Here is a 25,623-nt window from a genome sequence, read left to right as displayed (position 1 = left end):
GGAGTAGGGACTAGGACTTCTCTCCTGTCTCTAGGCTAAGGCAGTATCCCTCCATGGGGGATGTGTCCACAAAGTCCTTTTGTGTACCAGGGATACATCCTGGCTCCACTGTCTGAGGTCTCTTAGACTGCTCAGTCCTTCTGGCTGAGACCCATATTCAGGGGGGCCTGAGTCAGCCCCATGCTGGATTCCCAGCTATCAGTCTGGGGGCCGTTAGTTCCTCCTTGTTCAGGTCAGCTGTTTGTATGTGTTTCCGCAACCCGGTCTTGTCCTCTTGGTCTGCATCTGGGTTCTAGTTCAACTCAGTGTTTAGGTATGGGTGGGTGTGGCAGTCAATGGAGAAAGAAGTAGGAGAAAGAGAGGGGGAGGAGAGGAAAACACGAGCAACTAGGAAGATTGAGTCAGGGTAGGAATAGAAGACAAAAGAGAGAGGGAGAGAGAGAGAGAGAACATAAAAGAGAGAGGGGCCAATATTGGTTTGAAGAGAAAACTAAACCTAAAGAAAGGTCTGGAGACCTACAAGACTGCCACCAACTAACAATTTGAGCATCCGTGAAAAGGCTACCATAAATGCCCTTCCCGGATAGTGAGGTCAACAACTAACTTATCCAAGGAGCCCTCATCTAATACCTGTTGGAAACCAAGGGATATCTTAATACTGTTTCTGAAGTAACCCAACCTCATACAATGTACAAAACTAGTTACAGAACTAAACATTAAATATTAAACTAAGACTAACTCTACTATAGATGTATACTTCAGAAGCTCAACAGGGCATAAAATATGAATGTAAAGTAGATTATATAAAAAATTGTTTAATAGCTATTTGTGGCAAAAAGATAAGACCATCTTGGAAAAATATTTACAGTGCACACAAGATCTTCAGTTCTTCTTAAAATTCAATAAGCAAAAGACTGTTAGTGTCTTGTGTCTGCCTTCCAGATCACTGCAATTTGAGTGGTTTGAAATGTGTTTTTTTTTTTTCTGTTATAAAGGCCAGAACCCCAGCATGGAAGTGTTAACTGAGCCACAGTTTCTCTAACAGTGACCTCTTCCTTGGCCTCTCAGGATGGATGGGTCTAGGACCCCTTGGCTTCTGGTTTCTGCTGTAATCACTATTGTTTCCCATCAATGTCTTTTCTGTCCTCTTTCACAAGGACAGTTGTCCCTGTGAACCAGAGTCTAGAGAGGCTTCATCTTAATCTTTTAACACAATTACCTATTTTCCCAGCTAAGACACCATTTATAGATTCTGGCAGCTAAAACACAGACATGCCTTTCTGGAGGAGAATCACTAAACCTACCGTCAATCCCCAATGAAAATGGCACAGGATGAACATTTTCATGTGAAATGTTCAATGACTAAAACATGCTTTTCATTCATCCCAACAGCAAACTTCTGGTATATGAAAAAACACAGGAAAATAGATCACATTTTTAATCTTTCTGCATGACAATATAGTGGTTTTCAAATTGCCAAAATTAGGTTTTCCTTTTGACCTCGGGAATTCTCAGTACACATTGCTAAGATTAAAATAATAAAAACAGCCTAATTGCCCAAGGTCAGGTGAATAATAGCCCAGTGCAAATTAAAGTGGTAGAATAATATTTAAAAGCAAGAAAAAATCTTCAATTTCAAAGCAAGTTATGAACACATCCCTGGACCTAGATGGTGAACTGAGTGCATCTCCAGTCCCCTCTTCTCAACCCTATATCCTAGTCCATGCCCTGGGTAATACTTCAAAATACCACTTAAATAATAAATGGGTGATCCCAAAGGACAAAGACATCCTCAGGAACTAGAAATAAAAAATGAGACCATGTTGCAAGTCATGATTCGTGTGTGGTTAGCAAGCAAGCTAGGAGCTAGGAATACATTGTCCTCCTCTACCTGGTGGAAAGGACAGCCTGTAGTGGTCTGCCATAGGCAGAGGCTAGAAAATGCCACCCAGCCAAGATGGAAACCCCAGGCCTTGCAGTATCTGTGCATAACTGGGAATCTAGAACTACTGGGATGTAGGCAAGCTAGTTGAGCAGGTTGTCACCCTTTCTGGGCTGTAGCAGAGGCCATCACAAAGTCCTAGCCTGAAAGGAATCTTTAAGAGTACTCTGGGTTTTGTTTGTTTGTTTGTTTTGTTTTTTGTTTTTGTTTTTAGGGGGGATAGAATTTTTAGACCACCCTTCATTTTTAAATGAAATGAAGATTTCATTTGTGTGATTATATCTCTTGACCAAATATTAGAAACTTAACCCTGAGAATATTCCTCTTTAACATAAGAATGTGCAAGGCCACATCTCATTAGCCATCAGAACAGCAACGTCACTATTTACCAGAAGGTCACTAGGTCACTATCCATTCATAAACTTGTGAGAATGAAGTCAACCAACAGCTTTCATATATATATACCTCATAGCATCCTTGGATAATCTTGGAGATTCTGTGGAGATCCCCAGGTGACATTCTGAGAACCACTACTCTAGAAGGTGTGCTGACAGCCAAAACTTGTTGCACATTGGGATTGTGTGGCTTGAGATAGCCACTGACCCAATAAGTAGGAAATTTCACAGTGGGAGAGTTATAGATGAGTGATCTGTAGCTATAGTTATAGTGATGCGAGCAGGGCTTCAAATCCACGTGTTCATTGTGGTCCGACTAGCTCAATGCTCACACCTCCGCACAGTCTAAATGCTGGAAGTAGAATGGCTGATTGCTAAGAATGACTATCTCTGGGTTAAAGAAATATATGCGTGTGTGTGCACACGTGCACACGCATGTGTGTTTGTGCATGTGTGTTTCTGAATTTTCAAATTATTTTCCTAGGATATCTGCTATGAGGTAATATCTTCTTTTTCAAAAATGGACTTGAAGTGGATGGTGGGTTTAGGAAGAGTTGGGGTGGAATGGAGAGTGAATAGGATCAAAATACAAAGTATAACATTTTCAAGAATTTAATAAAATATATTTAAAATTATTTTCTTCACTATTTTTATTGTGATAAAAAGTTTCCACTTAATCATCCTTAACTGTACACTCATAAAATCCTGAAAACATCATTATTGTCCTTCTTCATAACCCTTTATTTTGTAAAAACTGAAACTTTCTATGCTTCAATAATAGCTCTCTGTTTCTCCATTCTCCCTGCCTTGGGGAACCGAGTTCTTTCGTAATAAGTTTCTCTGAATAATCCCTTTATACCAGGCATTTGTGAAAAGTGTAGATGATTCCCAAGCTACTGTGGTGGCACCATCATTTACCAAAAATTCATTTCCACCATCGGCTCACAGTTTCACTAAAAGGTAGTTGATACGGTGGTTCACAGGGTGAGCTCCAGAGCAGGTCTGCACAAATTGTTATTCTCTCTTGAGACAGAGGCTTGCTGTGTAACCCATTCTGTCCTGACATTCACTTTAGAGAGTATACATTGGCTTCTGTTATGGGTACCAGTATGCAGTGAGAGCATAGTGTTTTTAAATCTATGGAAAGATACAGATGAGAAAGATACCCTGTTGAGCATCTGGAAAACATGTAAAGCTTTAGAGAAGAGGGGCATCTGGAGAACTGGTTATGGTAGTGATGATGAGGGAAAGAAAGACTGACAGTCAGGGCTCTGTGGAGAAACAGAAACGTGTGTGTATGCGTGCATGAGTGTGTGCATATGTGTTTGCATGCGTTTGCATGTGTGTGAGAGTGTGTGCATGAGCATGTGTATGTGTGTGTGTGTGTTCATGCATGTGGGCTGTGTGTGGGGAAGCTTGTGTGAAGCAGCTTTAAAATAATGTGGCATTACTAGATATATGCTATTTTGTGAGCCACCAAGAGAAACACACACACGCACGCACACACACACACACACACACACACACACACACACACACACACACACACATCTTGTCAGAATAACTCTCATTGATATGTAGAACTCACCCTTTCCATATTTGTGCAAAACGTGCATGTCATTGAACATATCAAATGTCATGTGATATAAAGTTATTTGTTTTAAATATTGCCTTTCGAGATATTGTATTAGTCAGCCATGGGTTCTGTGACTCAGCATGATGATCAAGGCATTTACACAAGGATGTGATAAAGGTTTGCCCCGAGTTTGTGCCCCCATCCTGCCAATAGAAGAAAGGTGGTGGCATGCTTCCTGGAGTAGATGCTTCCAAGCGCTACCCAAACACTCTTGGAGCTCTCCGGCTTTTCTTTGTACCTTTGTTTGCACCATCCAGCACCTGTCCCTCTTTCTCTGGGAATTATTTCCAAGGTGTTAGAGCGGCTTTCCCCTCTATGCAGAAAGCTGCAAGCACCTGTGTTTCAGGGTCACCCTAGGTGCCCTTAGCTGACACTTGACGGGTGTGGAGGCTTGAAAGGGTAGACCCTTGCTTGAGTGAGAACAGCCCTGAGGCATTACTTCTGTCTTAAGTCTGTCTGAAAGACCATGCCGAGGTCTTCCCTTACATTTCAGGTCTTCTACTCAGCAGGGCCCTATCTGACTTTTCCTACCCCCCACTCTTTCCAAAAAGGTGTGCATCTGATTCCTGGTGCAAGGCTGTACTTCTGGGAATTGCTTCCATGGCCTCTTGATCACTCTACCTTATTCAACATTGTCATTTTATCTTTGGAAACATATTGTGATAGTTTCCATGAACAAACAAGACTGAACTTGGGAATTACTGCCAAAGCCATCATTGATTACAAAAAACAAAAAACAAACCAAAAAAAAGATACCATTAACAACTCCAACTCCTTTTATTTTAGAGCCAATGATAGAATATAGAGAAATAGTGAACCAACTTTCATACAGGGAGGAAAAAAATAGAAATCAGGCCAGAGCACTCACACCCCAGTGGGAGCACTGAATGAGGTGGATGAGGGGAAGGCAAAAGCCTTGGGCTCGGACCCATCTGAGAGTGGGCCCCAGCTGCTCCAACAAGCCCTGTGGCCCTGGCTTGTTCATTCCTTTTTGCCTTAGTATTCTCATCTGAAATATGGAGACCTTGTTTTATAGGATTGAAAGCATTTGGAAAAAAATAAGGGTGAACATAAAACGCTTCATACATACCTGATATAGTATTCACGAAACCAAACTGAATTTGTTTTGGTTTTCTTTTTCTTTTCATTTGTATATTTGTTGTGCGCATGTGTGTGTGTGTGTGTGTGTGTGTGTGTGTGTGTGTGTGTGTGTGTGTGTGTGTGTGTGTGTGTGTGTGTGTGTGTGTGTGTTCTCAAGCATGAGTGCACCTGTACATGTGGGAGCTTGAGGTGATGCTGGGAATCTTCTTTGATAAGTCTTCCACATTCTTTTTGAAGCAGGGTCTCTTCCTCCAACCCAGAATTGACCAATATGGCTCATTGTCTAGCCAGCATTATCTCAGGATTCACTGCCCTCCACCTTTGGAGACTGGAGTTACATGCCACCCAGCATTTCCATGGGTCCTGGGGATTTCACACCAGTCCTTTGCTCATGCAGAAAATATATGAACTGCCGAGCCATCTCTCTAGCCCATTGGTTTTCAATGAATTTTGATTTTCAATTAAATCAGACAGGATCCTGGTGCACAGTATGTGTTATACTCTGTAGTTCATTTAGAAACAAAAGAGTACTCCCTGCAGACGAGAATGATGTTTTAAGATGATTGTGAGCCTTGCTAATGGCCACACCTGGTGAGTAAACTTCACTCTCAGAACTACTGCTGTGTTCCAGATGTTGTAATCTGTGGTCAGCTGACTCTGTTGTTTGTAAGGAAGAGAGAACATCATAGAAGTGTGTGCTGGAGTAGAACTGCTCACCTAATGGGAGCTGAAAAGCAGATAGCGGGAAGAAAAGAGAGGAAGCTGGTACAAGGTTACCCCCAAGGAAGTAGTAACCTACTTCCTCCATATAGGATGTGTGTGTGTGTGTGTGTGTGTGTGTGTGTGTGTGTGTGTGTGTGTGTAAGAAACATCACTTCCAATGTGCCATCAAATTATACATCCGCCAGTGTCCACATTCGAGGACAATAGAGACAAAGCTTGGAGGACTTGCAGGTGGAGGTGTGAAGGCATATCACACCAGGCTTTCCTCTTACTATTGGACTGGGGTGAGCTCTGAATGCGAAGGCCTCCACGAAGGCCTCCACAAACAAAATATGTGTTCTAACTCTGTGATTGACTAACTGCAAATTCCCTACAGCTACAGCTGCTCTGGAAAGAGAAATACTTGTGCCTATTTGGAGTGCTTTGGGAATCTTTTGTCAATAGCAGATGTGGGGGGAAGGGAAAAATGCAATTTGACAAGTAGAATGACAGTCTGAGAACTGAACAATTAGTTGTTCAATGCAAGGAAAAAGAGATCAGGGGGCTCTTGCTGGTCTCATCCAGCCATGCCGTCACTGTGAATAGATGTATGCTTTGTGAGTCTATACATGACTGTGTGTCTTGTGAGTCAAGATATAGATCCTTACAGCTTTTTTAGAAATATTTTTTAATATTTCTTAAAGAATTTCTTGCAATGTGTTTTCCTCATAGACTATGATGGGGACAACCTTGCTCTAGGACGTAGTCTTAAAGGAAACTGACCCTGCTTCTCCCAGCAGCTACTAATTACCAACAATAGTCCTCAGCTTGGAACAGGACTTCCTGTCCATCCCTCTGGACCCCACCCCCACCCCCATTTCCATGCTGAGATTTTTTTTTTCTAGCTAGAGCTTGGCCAGGTCTTATGCATGTTGTCACCATAACAGTGATTTCATTTGTGTAGCTGTCCTGTTGTCGCCAGAAAACCATTTTCTTATAGTCATCCACCAGCTCTGGCTCTTAAATCTTTCTACTCTCTGTTCCTTGATGGTCTTTGAGTCTGGGGTGGGGGGCTTCTGAGATTCGATGTTTGTGTTTCAAAAGATGGAAGGTAGTTAGCCTCATGCTCACCTGTGTGCAATCAAAGCAGGAAGAGTGCATTCTGTGTCTGTCTACTGCCATGTGAGATAGTGAAAAGGGCCCAGGGGCTGGGTGGTGGGAAATATAGGGAAAGGAATAATATGCATCTCTCCTGTTTCTTCTGTGCAGCTCTTTTCTGAACCTCAGGTGGATGATGCTCTTTCCGATGAACTGCTGAACACTCTGTGGACACATCCCTGCTGTACCTTGGCCATCAGCTGAGACAAGATGGAAGACTCCTACAAGGATAGGACTTCACTGATGAAGGGTGCCAAGGACATTGCCAAAGAGGTGAAGAAGCAAACAGTGAAGAAGGTGAACCAGGCAGTGGACCGGGCCCAGGACGAATACACCCAGCGGTCCTACAGTCGGTTCCAGGATGAAGATGATGATGATGACTACTACCCACCTGGAGAAACCTACAGCGGGGAGGCCAATGATGACGAAGGCTCAAGTGAAGCCACTGAGGGTCATGATGAAGAGGATGAGATCTATGAAGGGGAGTACCAGGGCATCCCCAGCATGAACCAAGGGAAGGACACCATAGTGTCTGTGGGACAACCCAAAAGAAATGAGTACAAGGACCGCAAAGAGCTGGAATCAGAGAGGAGGGCTGATGAGGAAGAGCTGGCCCAGCAGTATGAGCTGATAATCCAGGAGTGTGGCCATGGGCGTTTCCAGTGGGCACTCTTCTTCGTCTTGGGCATGGCTCTCATGGCAGATGGTGTGGAAGTGTTTGTGGTGGGCTTTGTGCTACCCAGTGCAGAGACAGACCTCTGCATACCGAATTCAGGATCCGGATGGCTAGGTGAGTGCTTTATGTCAGAGAGACCTCTCTGAAAATGCTTTAGGATCATTTATAAATACTTTATAAATAACTCTCATCTAGAGCATTGCATTTCTCTAGAAATTTTTAATGAAAAATCTTATAAATATATATTTTTTAAAAACAGAAAAAAATTGTATAGTAAGTACCTGTACAGAATCTTACCTGGGTTCTGTAGCTAACTTTTCTGATGATTTCTTCATGTTTTATATTCCATCAATACAACTTATCTGTGTGCTTTTTAAAGTAAGTTAGAGAAATGTATTTCAACCTACTCTAGGAAAAGTCATGTGCCATTTATGTGATACACAAATGTTACATATGCGTAGCTATGACATCACTAGCAATATAATCTTGTGGGTCACCATTATGAATACAGTCTTTTGTTAACCCACACACTAGTATTTGTCACATGGGTACTTGGCAGTATAGACTTGCATTGGTGTCTCCTTACTGACTTCAAAGGTAGATGAGGATGTAGTTCAGGAGTAGAGCACTTGCCAAGCACGAGCAGAAACCTGGTGTAGATCTCCAGCATCTTTATAGGAAAGTCAGTTGTTACTTTTCTAAATAGAAGTTAATGCTATGAAAGTCATGAATGTTGGTTTCAGATATTACATCTAATACTGTCACTTATTTTTAGAGCACTGATATTTTTTCCTTATGACCTGTGAGAATGTTTGCTTATTTTTTCCAATTAGTTTTTTTACATAGAATTTTCTGTATGTGATTTTAATTTTGTTTTCAGGATTTGTAACTTTATACCTAAGCTGGACAAACTTCATTCTCTAATATGATTTTAAAATCAACTTCAAATCTTATTAATAATTCAATGTGTGTGTTGAGATATGATTTCTGTAAGATGTCTAGACAACAGACTTGATTTTTTATATTCAGTTCCCCATACTCCCAAGGTTCTTGTTCTTATGGAGCTGTAGGTAAGTTGGAGAGACAGACACACACAATTTAAGGGTCCATGTCAGCTACTTAATACACTAAGTCAGAAGGATTTTTAAAATCCTCTTAGAAATTTTGCTTTGGGGTTGGAGAGATGACTCAGAGGTTAAGAGCACTGGCTGCTCTTCCAGAGGTCCTAAGTTCAATTCCCAGAAACCACATGGTGGTTGACAACCATGTCTAGTGGGATCTGATGCTATCTTCTGGCATACAGTCATACATGCAGATAGAGCACTCATGTGCATAAAATAAATAAATCTCTAGAATAAAAAGAATTCTGCGTCAAAGAACATGTTTGTATGAATGAAAGTCGTTACATGACTCAGAATCTATAAAAGAAATCAGAATACTACTGTCTATATTTCCAGGAGACTTCTACAAACTAGAAACTGAGAACATATAATTTTTTGTCTTGAAAAATGTTTAATTTATTAAATAATGTCACAATCATTGATGCAAAGAAATTGTGTGTGGCTAGATGCCACTTCTCAGCTTTCTCTGCAGCACAACAAGAGCTAATCACAGAGAGAAGGGCTGACATTCTTCAATTCCTTTAAGGCATTTCAGTTTTTAAGTTAGCTTCTGTGCATGCGTGCGTGCGTGTGTGTGTGTGTGTGTGTGTGTGTGTGTGTGTGTGTATTTCCTCCTGTGTAAATGAAAGAACTGAATCCATGAAAGCAGATTGTGAAGGACCACAAGTGGGAGCTGGTGAATAACTTCCATATTTTTTTGCAGATAGACTCATGTGTGTGTTCAGCCATCAAAATGCAGACCTCACCATGCTTCATGGGAGAAAGCTTGGCTAGTCATCAAATTGGTTTTTTTTTTGTTTTTTTTTTTTTGTTTTGTTTTGTTTTGTTTTGTTTTGTTTTCAGCAGATCTCTTGTATCTGACACTGTGTTTTGCTTTGCTGGTTTTCTTTTCCTTTGGTGGGCAAGTGTATCATCAGTATAAGCCTTGTTGTCCAGGAATTTTCAAGATTTTGCCAAAGGAATATATCAGTTGAATGTTTCAAGGCAGAACCTTATAATTGTATCCACATGGGTCATTTATCATTGCAGGCTTAAATTTGGAAGGGAACCCTCTTCAAGCTATGACACTAGCTTTTACATTGGAGCTACTACAGGAAAGCCCAGACTAGACTTGCCTTTCTCCTTTATCTTCATGGCGTTGACTGGAAACACAGCATTGCTTAGGGTTCTGTATCAGTTTATCACAGAAACCAGCACCGATGATGAGACACATCTGTAGGTGGCGTTGACAAGTGTAGATAACAATGCAGAAGAGAGATACCTGGGTTGTTTCATATGTCTTTGTATGTTGCCCACGCTAGTGAATTGGAGCTGCATCCTCAGGAGGACTTGTTTTCACTCAAGGGTGTGAGTCCCTGACGGAAGCGTTTTTTATGGTTTCATGACTCTGCCTTCCAGACTTGCATTTCAATTATTTTGCTATTGTAATTTCACTCATAATTGCATTCTAACAGAGTCTCTTTAGACAAGCATTTAAATTGTTTTGCCATTTTCATTTCATCAGATAATGGCTTTGTAATATAATTACCACACTAAGTCATAGCAATGGGATCAGAATAAGAAAAGAAAGATGCATGACCCATACTTGGTGGCATTTTGCGGATATGGATTTGCAAAATAAATTTTCATTTGCTACTAAGCATCATGTTCATTTTGTCAAGGAAAGCCAGGAACAAACTATGACCCAATTTGTGTTTTAATTATTTGTGGAGCTGATCCTCTTTTTGTGTTTGCCCAGAGACTGACGTAGGGTAACTAGGTTATACTGTGTGTCCATCTGTCTGTGTGCACAGATAACATTGTTAATTGGACTGGAAGAAGTAAGAGTAAATATTTAATTATCTAACGAGCTGTTTCTTGAAGGGATAAATGTTGTCTTTTTAAGGGAATTCACCCCCTGTTGCTATAGTCAACTTATTAAGCATTTATGGTGTGCAAAGCATAGTGACACCACTAGAAATACAGGAATGGAAAGACAGAGAGACGGAGAGGGAGGGAGGAGGTTTACCACTCTCAGAAACTAGTCTGTAAAGGAGAAATAGACATGTCTGCAGATTCCCAGGACAAGGGAGCAAGTGTTAGTGGCCAAAAGGGAAACCAGGCAAACTCACTAAGGGGCAGGATCCTGAGTGAAGTAGGAAAGAGAAGAGGGGCTACAGTCTGGAGGCTGTAGCAAGGATTAGCTCATTGATTCATTTGGAAGAGAGCAGTTGTCAAACCAGGAAATGCAGAATGCGGCTTTTAGCAGGAAGGAAGCTCCCATTTTACCCAGTCTCACTTTGAGGTCTTTAGGGAGGATTGAAATGTCCTTGGGTTATTTCTCTGTTGCAAATGAAGTGCCAAGGAGTTGGGAGTCATTGCATTTAAGATGACAGTGCCAGTGACCTTCGCCGGGGTGACGGTGGCTCTCTAAAATTAATGCTTAGTCTTAAAGCAAAGACAGAAACTAGCCTCAGAGTCTGGAAATTTGTTTCTTGGATGCTGCTAATGGCGTTGTGCAAACACTGAGAACAGGGTTACCAGATTTCATAAATTGGTGTTTAGGGACATGACCATAGAGCTTAGTTATTCCTGCCTTTGGTTACAGGGCAGTGTCCTCTCAGACAGCAGTCACCCTTCCTGCCCTCTGAGTGAATGCAGCTGAGGTGTCCTGTGGGGCCACAACTGGCTTAGTTCCCATCCCAAGGCTGGTGAGTAAGCACACTGCAGTCTAAAGCTGTAATGTGATCTGACCATTTTAGGTGCAGCCTTGCCCAGCGCCAGCCCAGGACAACAGAACAGCGCGCTGCTGGCTGCCCTTCCTTCCCCTCAGCAACAGTGGAGCTGACCTCTCCACCATAGACTTCCTTCTTCTTACACCTCCCTGGTGGATCAGAGGGCTTCATGTCCTTAGTTCAGCTGCTCCCTTCTTTAGGGCTTCCAAAAAGCACTAGGAATAACCATTATTGTGGTCAGCAGTGAGTGATACAAACTTGTTGGAGAGCTCAAAAAATACTCTTGACAACTGATATTGAATCGTTTAATAGTTAAGCATTCTGTATGTGCTCCTTTGTCCTTTAAAGGCAAACTGTAACTGCAATCTCTAATTCTCACATACAGGTATAATTTTAGGACATGAGTTTTAAGAAGCATAGTTGGAAAAAGAGAGGGATAAAGAAGTAAATGGTGTTGGTGAAAATGGAAATGCCCTCCCCCCAAGGATCAGGTAACATCAGAGACAGAGCATTTCAGACCCAGAAGCTGAGAGAGTGCCATGGGATGTCACCATTCAGACACAGCATGGCAATCGTGAACACAGCATGGCAATCGTGAGCACGCAGCAGCTATGGATACCGACAGGAGATCAGGCCTTCCATGCTTCCATCATGGATAGAGATGGCGCGCATGAGGCCACACCTCTTCTTGAGGCAGCATTGACTACTAAGGCTTGCTGGAAGAGGGAGAAACGAGAGCGAAGCTAATTGGGAAGAAAGGAGGGAGGAAGATTCACAGGGAAAGAATGGAAGATAAAAGGAGGCAATGAGGGATAATAGAACTCTTGTATATTGAGTATATGTATGAGATTGCCAAAAGTAAAAACAAATCCAAGATTAAAAGCACAGTGTGTGTTTATGGAAGGGGGTTATGTGTATATGAGTGAGTGCAGTGCCCAAATCATCCAGAAGAGGGCATCAGACTCCCTGGAGCTGGAGTTGACAGATGGTTGTGAGGTACCCTATGTGGGGGCTAGGAACTGAACTTGGGTCCTTTAGAAAAGCAGACAGTGTTCTCAACCACTGAGCCATCTCCCCCCCCCCCAGCCCAAAATAAATAATTTTTAAAAAGTGGAAGCAGCAAGGACATTTAATTCACCAGGCAGTAATTGAGCACCAGTGTGAGCAGGGAGCTTGTCTAGGTACATTGGGAATTAGGGAAGTATTTTGGGGAGCATTTTCTGATCTTTTCCACAATGTAACTTTTAATGAGATAAATTTCAGTACAGTGCCCTTTCTCTATGACGATGAGCCCAGATGTCATCTCTCAGAGCACAGAATCACTAGGTTTGCCTTTGAGAAGTTATGTAAACCCATCTAGGATGTGACATTTAAGCAGGTATTTGGAGGATAATGGAGGGCTAAATGGACAGATAAGATGGGTGGAACTCTGGGAAAATGTTGTAGTCATCAAAGGGTATGGCGCTGTGAGTGTTTGCCAGGAACTTGGTAGTTTGGGGAGCTGACTGAGGTCAAGCTGTAGGTGTGGTGTGAAAGACCATAATGCCAAGCGAGTGGGATTGATTCTATCCAGAAATGAGACCAGCACTATTACATCAGCGTTTGGGGAAGCCACTCTGGCAGCAGCATGAGAAATGAATTAGATGGGAGACAAAAAGTCAGATGGAAATGGAAAAAATCCACTTTATTGTTGTCTAATGATTCACAAGTGTGTTAAACAATTCCATTCCTCAGTATCTATATCTTGATAGATATAGATATATCTTTATAGATATATATAAATCTAGAACACTAGATTTGACTGGGTATATTAAATGGTAAAAAGAAATCTATATGTAACTTAACAAACTATCAGGTCCACACAAATGCTGATAGGTGCTCACTATGACAGACATTGCTGCAGGTGTGAAGGTCACTTGGGAGATTAGTGGAAAACACATGGCAGTATGAAAAACGGAGTTAATTAATCGTGGGAAAGACAGGTTGGAACTGGAAGAGAAATGCAAATATTTGAAGTAAGGGAACGATAAGCATGAGGTGGGAGATGGTGGGCAGACGTGATGGAGGCAGGAGGCTGAATAAACTCGGAGGCTTTGAATCACTGTGGGGGTGTTGTTCTGTGAGATTGGAGAGGCCAGGGTCAGAAGGAGAGGGGTGGGGGTCTGAAAAGGCAGGCTGAACCAGACAGAGAGCTAGGCTAAGCAGGAGGGTGAAGACATCAGTGGGGAGTGGGCAATTTAGCAAGAGTTGGGAGATGTGTGCTCGGAAATCGACAGTAGCCACAGGTACAGGACGCTTCCATCATCTTGTCCCAGTCTCCTGAATACTTGAGATGACAGGCTTGTGCCTCCATGCCAAGCTTATTTTAAATATCCTATCGAGGCTGTAGGTGACTTCAGCTGCCACAATGGTTCTAAAGGGGCCTAGTGTTTCACAATGCAGCCATGATGATGTGACCATTGTGCGCAGAACAAGCCAAGGCATGAAACTCCATTCCTGTTATTTAGGGAACCATGGTGTTTCCCGGATGTTGGCACTTCATTGAGTTAGGCTGGCCATAATGGGGAATTAGGAACATGGAAGGTTCTGCTGATGTCTGTGGTTCTGTGGTCTGTGCTGAATACCAGCTTAGACTGTGTATAGAGCACATGTTCCCAATCCCATTGTTCCTTCAGTTCCCTCAAATTTTCACTTAAAATTCTCTTGGTTGAGTTAGCCTTTGGGAAAATGCAAGCCTCTCCATTCTTAATGAAGTGATGTCATGTTGTTATCTCAAGCAGTAATCTATAAATTGTTGTTTTGTTTGTGAACTACCACACTGTAATTGCACATGACATTTCAACATTTTCTCCATTTTCCAAACCTTATTCTTTTATATTTATAGGCATCACATAATGGCAAAAGTTGCAAATCAGAAAGATTGTTGCCTTGGAGAATTACCTTGTAAAATCAGCCCTTGACCCAAAGCCATCTTAAGGAGGCAGAGGGACAAATACTGAAAAGAGGGGGAATGCAAGGTCCTGGAACAAGATCAGGCTCCTTTGCAGCTCAATACAGAAGCCTCCTTGCCCTGATCAGTCTTTACATGAGGATCTCAACACATTTCCATTGGATGCATGAATGGCCATCTCTGAGAGTTCTATCACTTTCAGACCTCTTTGTAGGCTTGACTTTTTTTTTTTAAATGGAACTCATTAGTAGAGGCAACATTCTGAAGACATAGTCACAATTGTAAATGATGGCTGTTCTCTTCCAAAGTCTGCTTCAGTCAGTAGAGGTGACCTGATGTAGAAATTCATCATATCTTACCAAAGTCTCTGAGCCCTGTGGCTAGCATCTCTCATGCTAAGCCTGCGCTGTAAGCCAACCTGAGAATATCAAGAGCTCTAGAATTTGCCCATCAGAAATCAACGATGCTAGTCTTCTCAGCCATTTTGTTTTTCATTTTAACTGACAATTTGGCATTATGGATTTCTTTTCTATTTGTCTTGGTGAGGTTGGATATTGGGACCTGCTTCCTCGACATGTTGATATGTGTGGTTTCTGAGCATTGTTGGATTGGGGGAAGACTCCATTCAGAACTTAGTTCACATTTTGGGTCACAGTTTACAGGGTCCCCTGCATTTCCTGGATAAATGTCCTACTTGAACTACATATTGATTTTTCTTTAAAATATCTACAGTATTAGCTAGAGTTGATTGATACATTTATTTAAAATATAGAGGTTGACCAAAAACACCAGGCCAAGAAAAGGGTTGATATTTATACCTATGAATGGGATTTTACATGACATCTTGCTTTTATCTTTAGTTGCTCTTAAAAGTGCTTAATTTCTAAATAATTCTAGACTAAATGTTTTTACAAATTTAGTGTTTATTTTAAAATAGAAATGGGGCAGCATTCTTCATTTTGCTTGACACTCTACTCTCAACTATATCAAATCCTATATGCATTCCTGTATCTTCTGCTGATGGCTACAATATTCATCCAATAAAACATGCTGAGCATCTAGTATTCACAAGAATGATTAGACTCAGGAGACACAGTGGGAAATAGGACAGGAGACCTTATGCATGTCTTTCAACCACTCTGGTTTTAATAGTTTTCACTTGGATGATGGAATTTCTCTTTCTCATTCGCTCCCTTGCTTGCCACACAGAAGAAAGGTAGTTTCCCTACAGGCAGGCTAAAGAGCTCTGACCTGAACCTCCTACCCTGATTTCTCTGCACCTCTCCATATATTCCTTTATTTCAGTAGGTGTTAACAAATACCACATTGAAGATTGATTCGTCTGATATTCTGAAAACAACCACTCTAAGTTTCTGAGATTTCTTCCCAGAAACTGTTTTCTACTGTTAGACTCTGAGCAGCATACAGAGACTGTGCACTGTGCTTTGAGCCATTGTTAGAACATGTCAAATTCCACTATTGCTGTGTAGACTACTGTGTGCAAGCCAATAATAAAAAATGATGCATATTTTTCTCTTTTAAGTATATTTCAAAGTTTTTAATTATTTGGCATCTTGGGTAGGCTCTGAAGTTTAAGATTGTTGATTTGTACCCTAAAACTGTTCACTGTATTTGGGTATCCACAACTGTGTCCCCTAGGGGATGGCCTCTTTGTCCTCCAGGTCTGTTTCAGTGTCTTTGATGGAGTTTGATCTGTGCTGTGAATGTGCCCTCTGGCTCCATTCAGCCTCCTGGCTGTCACCTTAATCTTATTTGAATTTTAAAATTATTAGCTCATGAAGTATAGCCTGTACACCTATACTAGCAAAATCTTATTTGGATTCATTATTGCCAAACAAGAAATTAAGATTAAACAATATGTTGCCTTTATAGTCCTGGGTCTTATGTCCTCTAATCCTTTGCATTCTCTCGAGGACAAATGTTTCTGACATGAGAGAAGCTGGATCAAAGTAACAGGCAAAGCACTCAACCATCCAGAAGGTCTCAGTAGCCTGTAAAGCACCCACCCATCTGTCCAGAAGGCCTGATTCATTGTCATAGAACAAGAAGTAGACAGAAGCTTCATGTCATGTTCTTGAGACACCTAGTGATATACAATTGATGCAAAGGTTCTAGAAAGGAGAGTGATGATGGTCACACATCACTGGGGATGTCCTTCATCCCGCAGTAGGTCCCCTGGGATGACTTCCATCCCAAAGTAGGTCCACTGGGATTACCTCTATCCCACAGCAGATCCCCTGGGAAGACTTCCATCCCACAGTAGGTCCACTGAGATGACCTCCACTCCACTGAGCAACACTGGGATTATACACCATCTCATGGTAGGCCCACCTTCAGGTAAGTATGCTGGGCATAATCTCTGCACTTGGGAGACTGAAACAAAATAACATGAGTTAAAGGTAGGCTGGGCTACATAGACTCTGTCTCAAAAAACAAAAACTAAAGCAACCAAACAAACAGAACAGGGCAGCAGTATAGCTTACTGCTAGAGCCCATGGTTAGCATTCCTAAGCAACTGAGTTTGTGTCCCAGCACCATTCCACAAAAATAAATAAAATGTGTTTAAGGCTAAGAAGGCTGAAGGCTGTGACTCACATTATACTCTGGTAGTCCTGTGTTGTTTAGGCTTCCCAACCAACATCCTCAATAGCTATGGTAAGGATGTCAATCATACTTTGATTTTAAATAGTTGCCAGGATAAGGGCTTGGGGAGCCAGCAGTTCTGGGTGGAAATGTTTTCCTCATTTACCACCATATGGTAACACAATGAACAGAGGGTACTACAAACCAATTCAGGTGTGTTTGTCCGTTCGTTCGTTCGTTTGTTTGTTTGTTTGTTTTTCTAACAGCCAATATCAATAGCTGAAGGATGTACAGTTTCTCTGCACGAGTGGATAGTGGCTATATATTCTGTGCTTTTTCCTTCACAGTGGGAATCCCCCATCTCCAACCGTATTCACAGCCACATGTCCCTGCGTGTCTTCCATATATGCAGGGCACAGTGTAACTTTGCTTTGTGGAAATAACTTCTCAGTGTCAGTGTCATGGTGATACAATTAAAATATGATTCCTTCAGATGTTGCCCTCCCTGCCCATCCACATGAAATTAAATGAATTTTCTGTGAGTAACTTTGTTTGCTCAGAAGAACATAGTCAGGCCAGAAACGTGAAAGGTACAATTGTGTCAGACTAGCTGTTTGAAAGCTAAATGAATCAGGCTTCTACAGGAACAAAAAATAGTTCAGCTGTGGGTGTTAACTTCACATAAACACGCATGCCCACCTATGTAGAAGGAGACTTTCTCTGTCTATCTTGGTCTTATTGGGCCAGTTTCTCTCTGCCCACCAAGTCCCGAAGGTGCTATAAAACAACCACAGAGACTTAATATATATTTATATTGGCTAATGACTTAGGCTTCTTACTGGCTAGCTCTTTCTTAATTATTAACCCATTGCTATTCATCTGTATATCACCACATGGCCTTAGCTTACCAGTGATGCCCAGGTCTCTTGACTACATAGCATCTCTCCTGTCTTTTCTTCCATCTGCCTCTTTGTTTGACATTCCCACTTCGCTAAATTCTGCCTGTCCATTGGTCAAAACAGCTTTATTTATCAGCCAATAAGAGAAAGACATAGTCACAGCATAAGCAGGACATCGTCCATCACACCTGGAGGTAGACCACACTGGTGAAAAGTAGGTGCCCCCACCCAGTGCCCTCTGCCCACTTTTATTATGTTTATTTTCTACTTAATAGTTGTGTAAAAGAGGATGTGGACATGAAATCCCACTCTCTAGCTGAGGTGCTGTTTGTCATTGATAGCTTCTGGGAGACAGGGTGTCCTTTTTGCCACTGGTATGTCTGCCAAACTCCAGTTGAAGATCCCACATCCCTGAAAACATGATCAACACAATTTGAACTTAATGGGTAAAATTAAAAGGAGATGAGCTGGGGGAGGGGAGATGGTATGTGGATCTGGGAGGAGTTGGAGGAGGGATGAATATGGTCAAAACTCAACTCATTATACAAAATTCCTCAAAGAACTAACATTAAAATCTAAAAAAAAAAAAGTTGTAATATGTGTAGAAGTTCAATAAACAGCATCTTATGAAGTCTGCCTTTCAATACAGCATTTCTTAACAGAAAGGACACCATCAGGGGGCCAGTCCATCTATTCACTACATCCTTAATAAATCTGTGCAAGAAATTACGGTCTATCATGCGACATACAAAGATCAACCAGATACAAGTACCAGCAACACTAGGTACTTGGTTATTCTATCTGAGGCCAGGAGTGGGTTAAAAGAAGGGCCTCAGAGAAGCATACTATTTGAACTTGGCTTGGAATTGCGGGTAGAATTTGAAATACAGAAATGAACCTAGAGACAGTAGACTAAACAAGGATACAAACGCATGGTGATCCTGGGCTCAAGTTCAGCTTAGTTGAGGTGGCGCATGCGCAAAGGAGAGCACTTGGAAAGGCCAGTGGTACCTGGAGAGCCTGAGCTGAATGTATTCTGATGCTAGTGGGGGTAGTTGGTGTGTTGACAGGGGAGTTGTGTGCTGAGAATTCTTGATTTGGAGACCACTGTTTGTGGAGTGGCTTGAGGGGGAGTGAGCTCAAGACATTGAATCAGCCAAAACACCCCAGGCCAAAAGAGCCCCTACAAGAGGTGACAAGGGCCTGAGAGTAGAACTGGACAAAAGTGTTCTTCCATGGCCTTATCAACAGATGAGCTCCAAAGCCAAGGGGAGACCTCAAGCCCACGTGTGTGACCTCAGAAAAGACTGACGTATTAGGACTAGCAGGAGAAAGGGGAACTCGTGTGCATGAAAATATGCTGTTACCCTGGGCTAGAAGAGTAGAAACCGAGAGAATCTCCCTACAGGTGACCCTTAACATACAATAGAGCCTGCCTGGTATGTGGTGGCCGGTAAATTTCCATTGAATTTGAGATGCCAACCAAGCCGTTCAAGAGAAACTGTCCAGGGAGGCACTGGGAAGTCACTACTGGGCCTGCTGAGGAAACTAACCCCAGAGACTGGCATGGGGAGACTGAGAACAGAGGTAAACTGAACCCGCAGGTGTGAATGGCTTGTTGAAGGCCAGAGGGCAGAGGATGTTGTGGGCTGAGGATGGAGCTTTGGGTGAGGCCTTTCCGGGAGAGAGGGAAACATCATCAGACAAGTGGTTGAAGGTAGGGAAAGCCTCGGCTGCCTGGAGATAAAGAAGGGAAGAGGAAAAGAAGGGTGTGGTTAGGACTGCTGTGAACTTCTGGAACAGAACTCAGAGCAGCGTGATGAGAATGCTGTTCCGAGCCAGGAACGCACTGACATCACCGACGTCAGGTCGCATGCTAAATTCCATTAGAACGTATACCTTTTGTTCTGACATTTAATATAAGTACATCATTTTCCCTGCTCAATTCCTCTCTCCAAGTCCTTCCATATACGGCTCCTTGCTCTCCCAAATTCATAACCTTTTTTCATTAATTGTTAGTGTGTGTGTGTGTGTGTGTGTTCCTATTTATAACTTGTATAAATATGTTACTCATATGTATGTCTTCAGGGCAGGAGAAGGAAATGTCTGTTTTAAATTTTGTTATAAGGAACTTTGGTATATATTTGTTTTGGTTACCGACTCTAATGTTGTAAATATACCATGGACAGGAAAAGCTCAAAAATAAATCAGTCATCTTCTACGAAGAAAAAGTTTTGTATTTGTATTCATTATCTACCAATTGTGTGTCATTACGTGTCAATAATCACATCTAGATTATAAAAAGGAGATAAAGTGGCAGAACACAAATTGCCTTAGTCATAGGTTTATTGGGTTTTTTTCCAGATTAGAAAACCATGTCTGTTATAGGTAACACAAAAAACTAACTTTCTTGAAATATTACCATTTATGTAATCAAGTAGCAATTTTGCACTGGCACAGGATTGCCCAAGACAGGCATTGGAGGAGACTGAGAACTGTGACATGATTTTGTTTATAGACAATCTTCAGGATTCTACTATAAAACGATTAAAACCAATGAATGAGTTTAGCAGCATCTTGGCTTCCTGAGGTTGCTATAACAAAGTCCCAACCATTGCGTGATTAAAGCAACAGAAACTGTTTTCTCCTGTGTGTGTGTGTGTGTGTGTGTGTGTGTGTGTGTGTGTGTGTGTGTGTAAGTTCAACATTAAGGGGTTGGCCTCTACTAACTTCTAATGGCTATTGATATTTCTCAGTTTCTTGGTATGTCCATCTCTACCTGTACTCTGATATGATCATCTTCATACTTTGTGTCACTCTTCTTGTCATGACAGCATTAATATTCTGATAGGACCTTAGTTCATTACATCTACAATGAGACCTTCAGTATATCTCTTTTCCATTTATTATTATTATTACTTATTTTATATATTGATTCTAGTTCCTTCTCCCTCCCATCCTCCAATGGCCCCCAGCCCACCTTCCCATCCCATTCCCCACCCACTCCCCAGGGTGGGTGAGGCCTTCCAGGAGGGATCATCAGAATCTATCAAAGTCATTTGGAGTAGGGTCTAGGCCCTCCCTCCTGCCTCTAGGTTAAGGGAGTATCCCTCCATGGGGAATGTGCTCCCAAAGTCCTTTCGTGCACCAGGGATACATCCTGGTTCCACTGTCAGAGGTCCCTTAGACTGCCCAGGCCTTCTAACTGAGACCCATGTTCAGGGGGTCTGAGTGCGTCCAATCCTGGTTTCCCAGCTGTCAGTCTGGGGGTCCATGAGCTCCCCCTTGTTTAAGTCAGCTGTTTCCCTTCAGTATATCTTTAAACTTATGTAACTTAATCAATACAGAATCAAAATTAATTACAAAAATCAATGGCCATAATTTTAACCACCTAAAATGAATTTAAATTCTGAAACATTAAATCATTTTTTCATAATAGCATCAAAAAGAATAAAATTCTTAGAAAAATGACAAATGAAAAATGTACATACTGAGAACTGAAAGTGGTTCCTGATATAGAGTCATAAATAAACAGAAAAGAACATTATGTCCGTGGAAGACAGTGTTGTAGAGGTGGCAGCAGGCTAGAAATTCATCTACAGATTATAATTCAGTTTAATCATTATGACAACTCCGACTGGATTCTTCATAACTCTAAAATTCATACAGAATTACTACTCTGAAAGTAATATGGAATTCTAAAGTTGATATTTTATCCTGTTCAACAACATGATAACTAAGCCAACAGCATCAGTCTAAAAACTATAAGAAACCCAAGTAAATTGTTAGTTGGGGGTCTCTGGAAATTTCTCTAGAGTCAGTTAACAATTTGAGCAACAGTGGAAAGGCTACCATAAATGTCCTTCCCTGATAATGAGATTTATGACTAACTTATCCACCATCATGGAGCCCTCAACTAGTAACTGATGGAAACAGAAGCAGACACCCACAGCTAAACACTGAGCTAAACTGGAATCCAAATGCAGAGAGGGAGGACAAGACCAGGCTACAGAAACCGACAGAGACAGCTGACCTGAACAAGAAGGAGCTAATGGGACCCCAGACTGATAGCTGGGAAACCAGGATTGGACTGACTCAGACCCCTGAACATGGGTCTCAGTTAGAAGGCCTGGGCAGTCTAAGGGACCTCTGACAGTGGAACCAGGATGTATCCCTGGTGCACGAAAGGACTTTGGGAGCACATTCCCCATGGAGGGATACTCGCTTAACCTAGAGGCAGGAGGGAGGGCCTAGACCCTACTCCAAATGACTTTGATAGATTCTGATGATCCCTCCTGGAGTGGGGGGTGTAGGATGGGAGGGTGGACTGGGGGTCATGGGAGGGAGGGAGAGGGAATTGGGATCAGTATGTAAAATAATAAAAATAAATAAACAAATAAATCTGAAAATACCACTTACCATTTTACTTGGGTGCCTTTCTTTTTATTTATTTATTTTTTTCTTATTTTACATATCAATCCCAGTTCCATCTTCCTCCCTCCCTCTCTGAGTTTGTTTGTGCATGCATGCATGCGTGCATGCGGCGTGTGTGTTTGTGTGTCTGCCACATGTGTTCAGACACTGGCAGAGGCCAGTAGAGAGCTTTGGCTCCCCTGAGCTGGACTTCTAAGTGACTGTGAGCCAGTGCGGGTGCTGGGAGCTAAAGAGTCCTCTAGAAATGTATCCAGTGCTCTTACCTGCCGAGTCATCTTTCTGCCCAATGTAAAATCCAGCGTAGAAACAAGCAGGTGTTGGGCTCTCATCACCAGTTCTCCAACTTGAGATTCAATATGTTTCTCAGTTCAGTTAGATGCAGCCTATGTTTTTGTCTTCAGTGTCAAATGTTCTCTGAGCCAGTAGGTTAACAAGATTTTTGTAATACCTGAGATACAAAAAAAAAAAAAAATAAATAAAAATAAAAATCGTATTGCCATGGTGAGGATGACAGGTATAAATTTTTTTCTTCAAGTGGTTAGTAAAGGCTTCCAGTGCTGTGTTTTTAAATTATTATTCTAATTGTTATGTAGTGATGTCACAAGTAATTTGTAATTGGCTTTAGTGACTAGTAGTTGTCATATAGCACCCTTACTATGGAATGTAGAATAGACAGCCCTCATTTCTCTAAGTGGCTGGGCCAGGAACCAGGGCCTCCTCAAGGAGTGCAAGGCTGCTCATTCACATCTGTGCAGATGAGGAGGCTGCTCATTCACATCTGTGCAGATGAGGAGCAGAGAAAAGGGCTGCTGGGGTGCTGGTGTTCATCCGGTGTCTCTTTCTTCCACTTTTAGTCAGTCCTCGTCATTGGCCCATGGGCTAGTGCTTGCCATAGTTAGGGTGTGTTTCCCTTTAAAGTAGGACTGTTTATACAGTTTTAACTAAAAAGTAAATGTGATGCTGCACAAAATAGTGAATGTTTAGACACTGGTGACCGTCACCATTGTTTAATGGCTGCAACACAGTAGAGTGACAGCAAGTTCAAAAGTTTCCCACATCATAGGCAATTTGTTTTCTGATGGGTTGCTGTCAGCACCACTCTGAGGGTGTAGAACTGCAGGAAATTACTTAAAATGGCTAAATAATTAAAATGTAAGAGACAGAAAAAAAATCTTAAAATTCACTGTTTCCAACAGCCGAAACTAAGTTTTGAAATGAGGCAGCCCTGGCAGCTGCAGCTGCCAACTCCAAGGCCCTCCATGAGGCATTGCTCCCCGGTGAACACATCAAGTTGTGGTAGGGCTTTCAAGAAGAGCACCTACTGCTGACATCTACGTGGCAGCCTTGGGCTACCCAAGACTCACAAACAGTGCATGTGTCCATCTCAACAAGATCCAGGTTGCATGACATTTTATGACCTTGTTCAGGAAGTTCTGGGGCACAACTTCTGCCATGCTTCATTGGCCCGAGAACTTACCAGTCAGGATCAAAGAGATGAAAAGCATCATACACTGTACCTCTAGACAATGATGTCACAAAAGCCCATGCTATGTCATCACCGACATACATTCAGGAGGCATTTCTAGTCTGTTCCATGCTACAGCAAGTAATTTTTTCCTTTAACTTTTTTTTTTTAGAATGCAATGTTTCAGAATATTATTCCTACCATTGGGAATTTTATATTAACGGTTTCAAGTCTTTGGGATTTCATAGTCTATTTTTTAAAAAAAAAAATGAGGATTTGACATATGGAAGACATCTAATTGACTAAAGAAAGAATTGAAAATTAACAATAGTTACTCCAACACACACTACTCTTTCTGTTTCTGTCAATGCATAACATGAGACAGAAGCCAGGTTTACATAGAGCAAGAAGGAGAACAGGCCCTTGGAATGGAAGACTATCTTTCAAGCTGAATGGATTCCTCTCCAGAAGAACTACACCATTGTTCTTGTCTTTCTCATTTCCCTGTGGGCTGCTGGGAACTTTCTCACAATGTCTGTTGTATAAGTGCACATTTGAGAACCACACCTCCTGGGGTGTGGGGGGAGTCTTAATTATGTAATGCATAACAGTCTCTTGAGACACTCAGAATTTTATAGTCCGAATTTGATTTGCCAATTGCATAGTTACACATATGAAGGATTTCATTTTGAGCCAAACCTTCAGTGATGTTCTTGCTCTTGGTTGTCTCTCGGAGGTGGGAGGTAAGTTGCTATTGATGAAGACACCATGTACCTCAGACACAGGTCCTGGAGGATCCAAGCTGCATCTGATATGAAAGTCCCCATCCCCAAGGACTAGCTTTCATGGTAACAGAAAGCATCATGCAAGCTTCCAAAAGAAGGAAATAATCAATAGTCCTGCCCAGCTGTGACACCTATGAACCACAACAAAACCTGTATGGCACCATTACCCTAAGTGTGCAATAGTGGTGCACATACCTTGGAAGTAACCAACAGCTATGATTTGGTAGTAAGATTTCCACGGAACTTCTCAGAAAGTCCACTCTAACCCTATATAGCTGCTACAGGCAAGTATCTGCTAGACTGAGTGATCTGCAGCTACAGCTTAGAGGTCAGACTCAGCCCACCACATTTTTTATATATAAAATTTTATTAGAACACAATAATGACCATTTGTTTACGTGTTATCTTTCACTGGTTTCATGATGCAACAGCAGATTTGAACTGTTTCCACAGAATTTGTATGACTCACCAAGGGTAAAATATTGACCCCCAACTCTTTTTTTTTTATTAATTTTCTTATTTTACATACCAACCACAGCTTTCCCTCCCTTGTCTCCTCCCATTCTCTCCCCCTACCTCCTTTCTACCTACCCCATTTACTCCTCAGAAAAGGTAAGGCCTCCCATGGGAGTCAACAAAGCATGACAAATCAAGTTGAGGCAGGACTAAGCCCCTCCCACCTGCATCAAGGTTGAGAAGGGCATCCCACCATAGGGAATAGGTTTCAAAAAGCCATTTAGTGTGCCATGGATAAATCCTGATCCAGCTGCTAGGGACCCTACAAACAGACCAAGCTACACAACTGTCACCCACATGCAGAGGGCCTAGTTCGGTCCCATACAGGCTCCCTAGCTGTCCGTATAGAGTTTGTTAGCTCCTACAAGCTCAGGTTATCTGTCTCTGTGGGTTTCCCCATCATGATCTTGGCCCCTGTATATAATCCCTCCTCCCTGTCTTCAACTGAACTTCCAGAGCTCGGCCCAGTGTTTGGCTGTAGATCTCTGCATCTGTTTCCATTTATTACTAGATGAAGGTTCTATG

The 25,623-nt window shown here is 41.9% G+C and overlaps 1 protein-coding gene across 1 annotated transcript in view; it reads left to right on the top strand.

Moving 5' to 3' along the window:
• Sv2c (synaptic vesicle glycoprotein 2C) overlaps positions 1 to 25,623 on the top strand; it is a 155,499-nt gene that overhangs the window by 33,539 nt on the left and 96,337 nt on the right. The window contains exon 2 of the mRNA XM_051183008.1: positions 7,046 to 7,724. Coding sequence (XP_051038965.1) covers positions 7,145 to 7,724 — 580 coding nt within the window. The 5' untranslated portion in view covers positions 7,046 to 7,144. The remainder of the gene's footprint in view (positions 1 to 7,045; positions 7,725 to 25,623) is intronic.

This window comes from Phodopus roborovskii, unplaced genomic scaffold (genome assembly GCF_943737965.1).
Source record: "Phodopus roborovskii unplaced genomic scaffold, PHOROB, whole genome shotgun sequence".
Classification (NCBI taxonomy): domain Eukaryota; kingdom Metazoa; phylum Chordata; class Mammalia; order Rodentia; family Cricetidae; genus Phodopus; species Phodopus roborovskii.
Note: the sequence above shows the minus strand (reverse complement) of the source record. Positions and strands in the feature narration are given on the sequence as shown.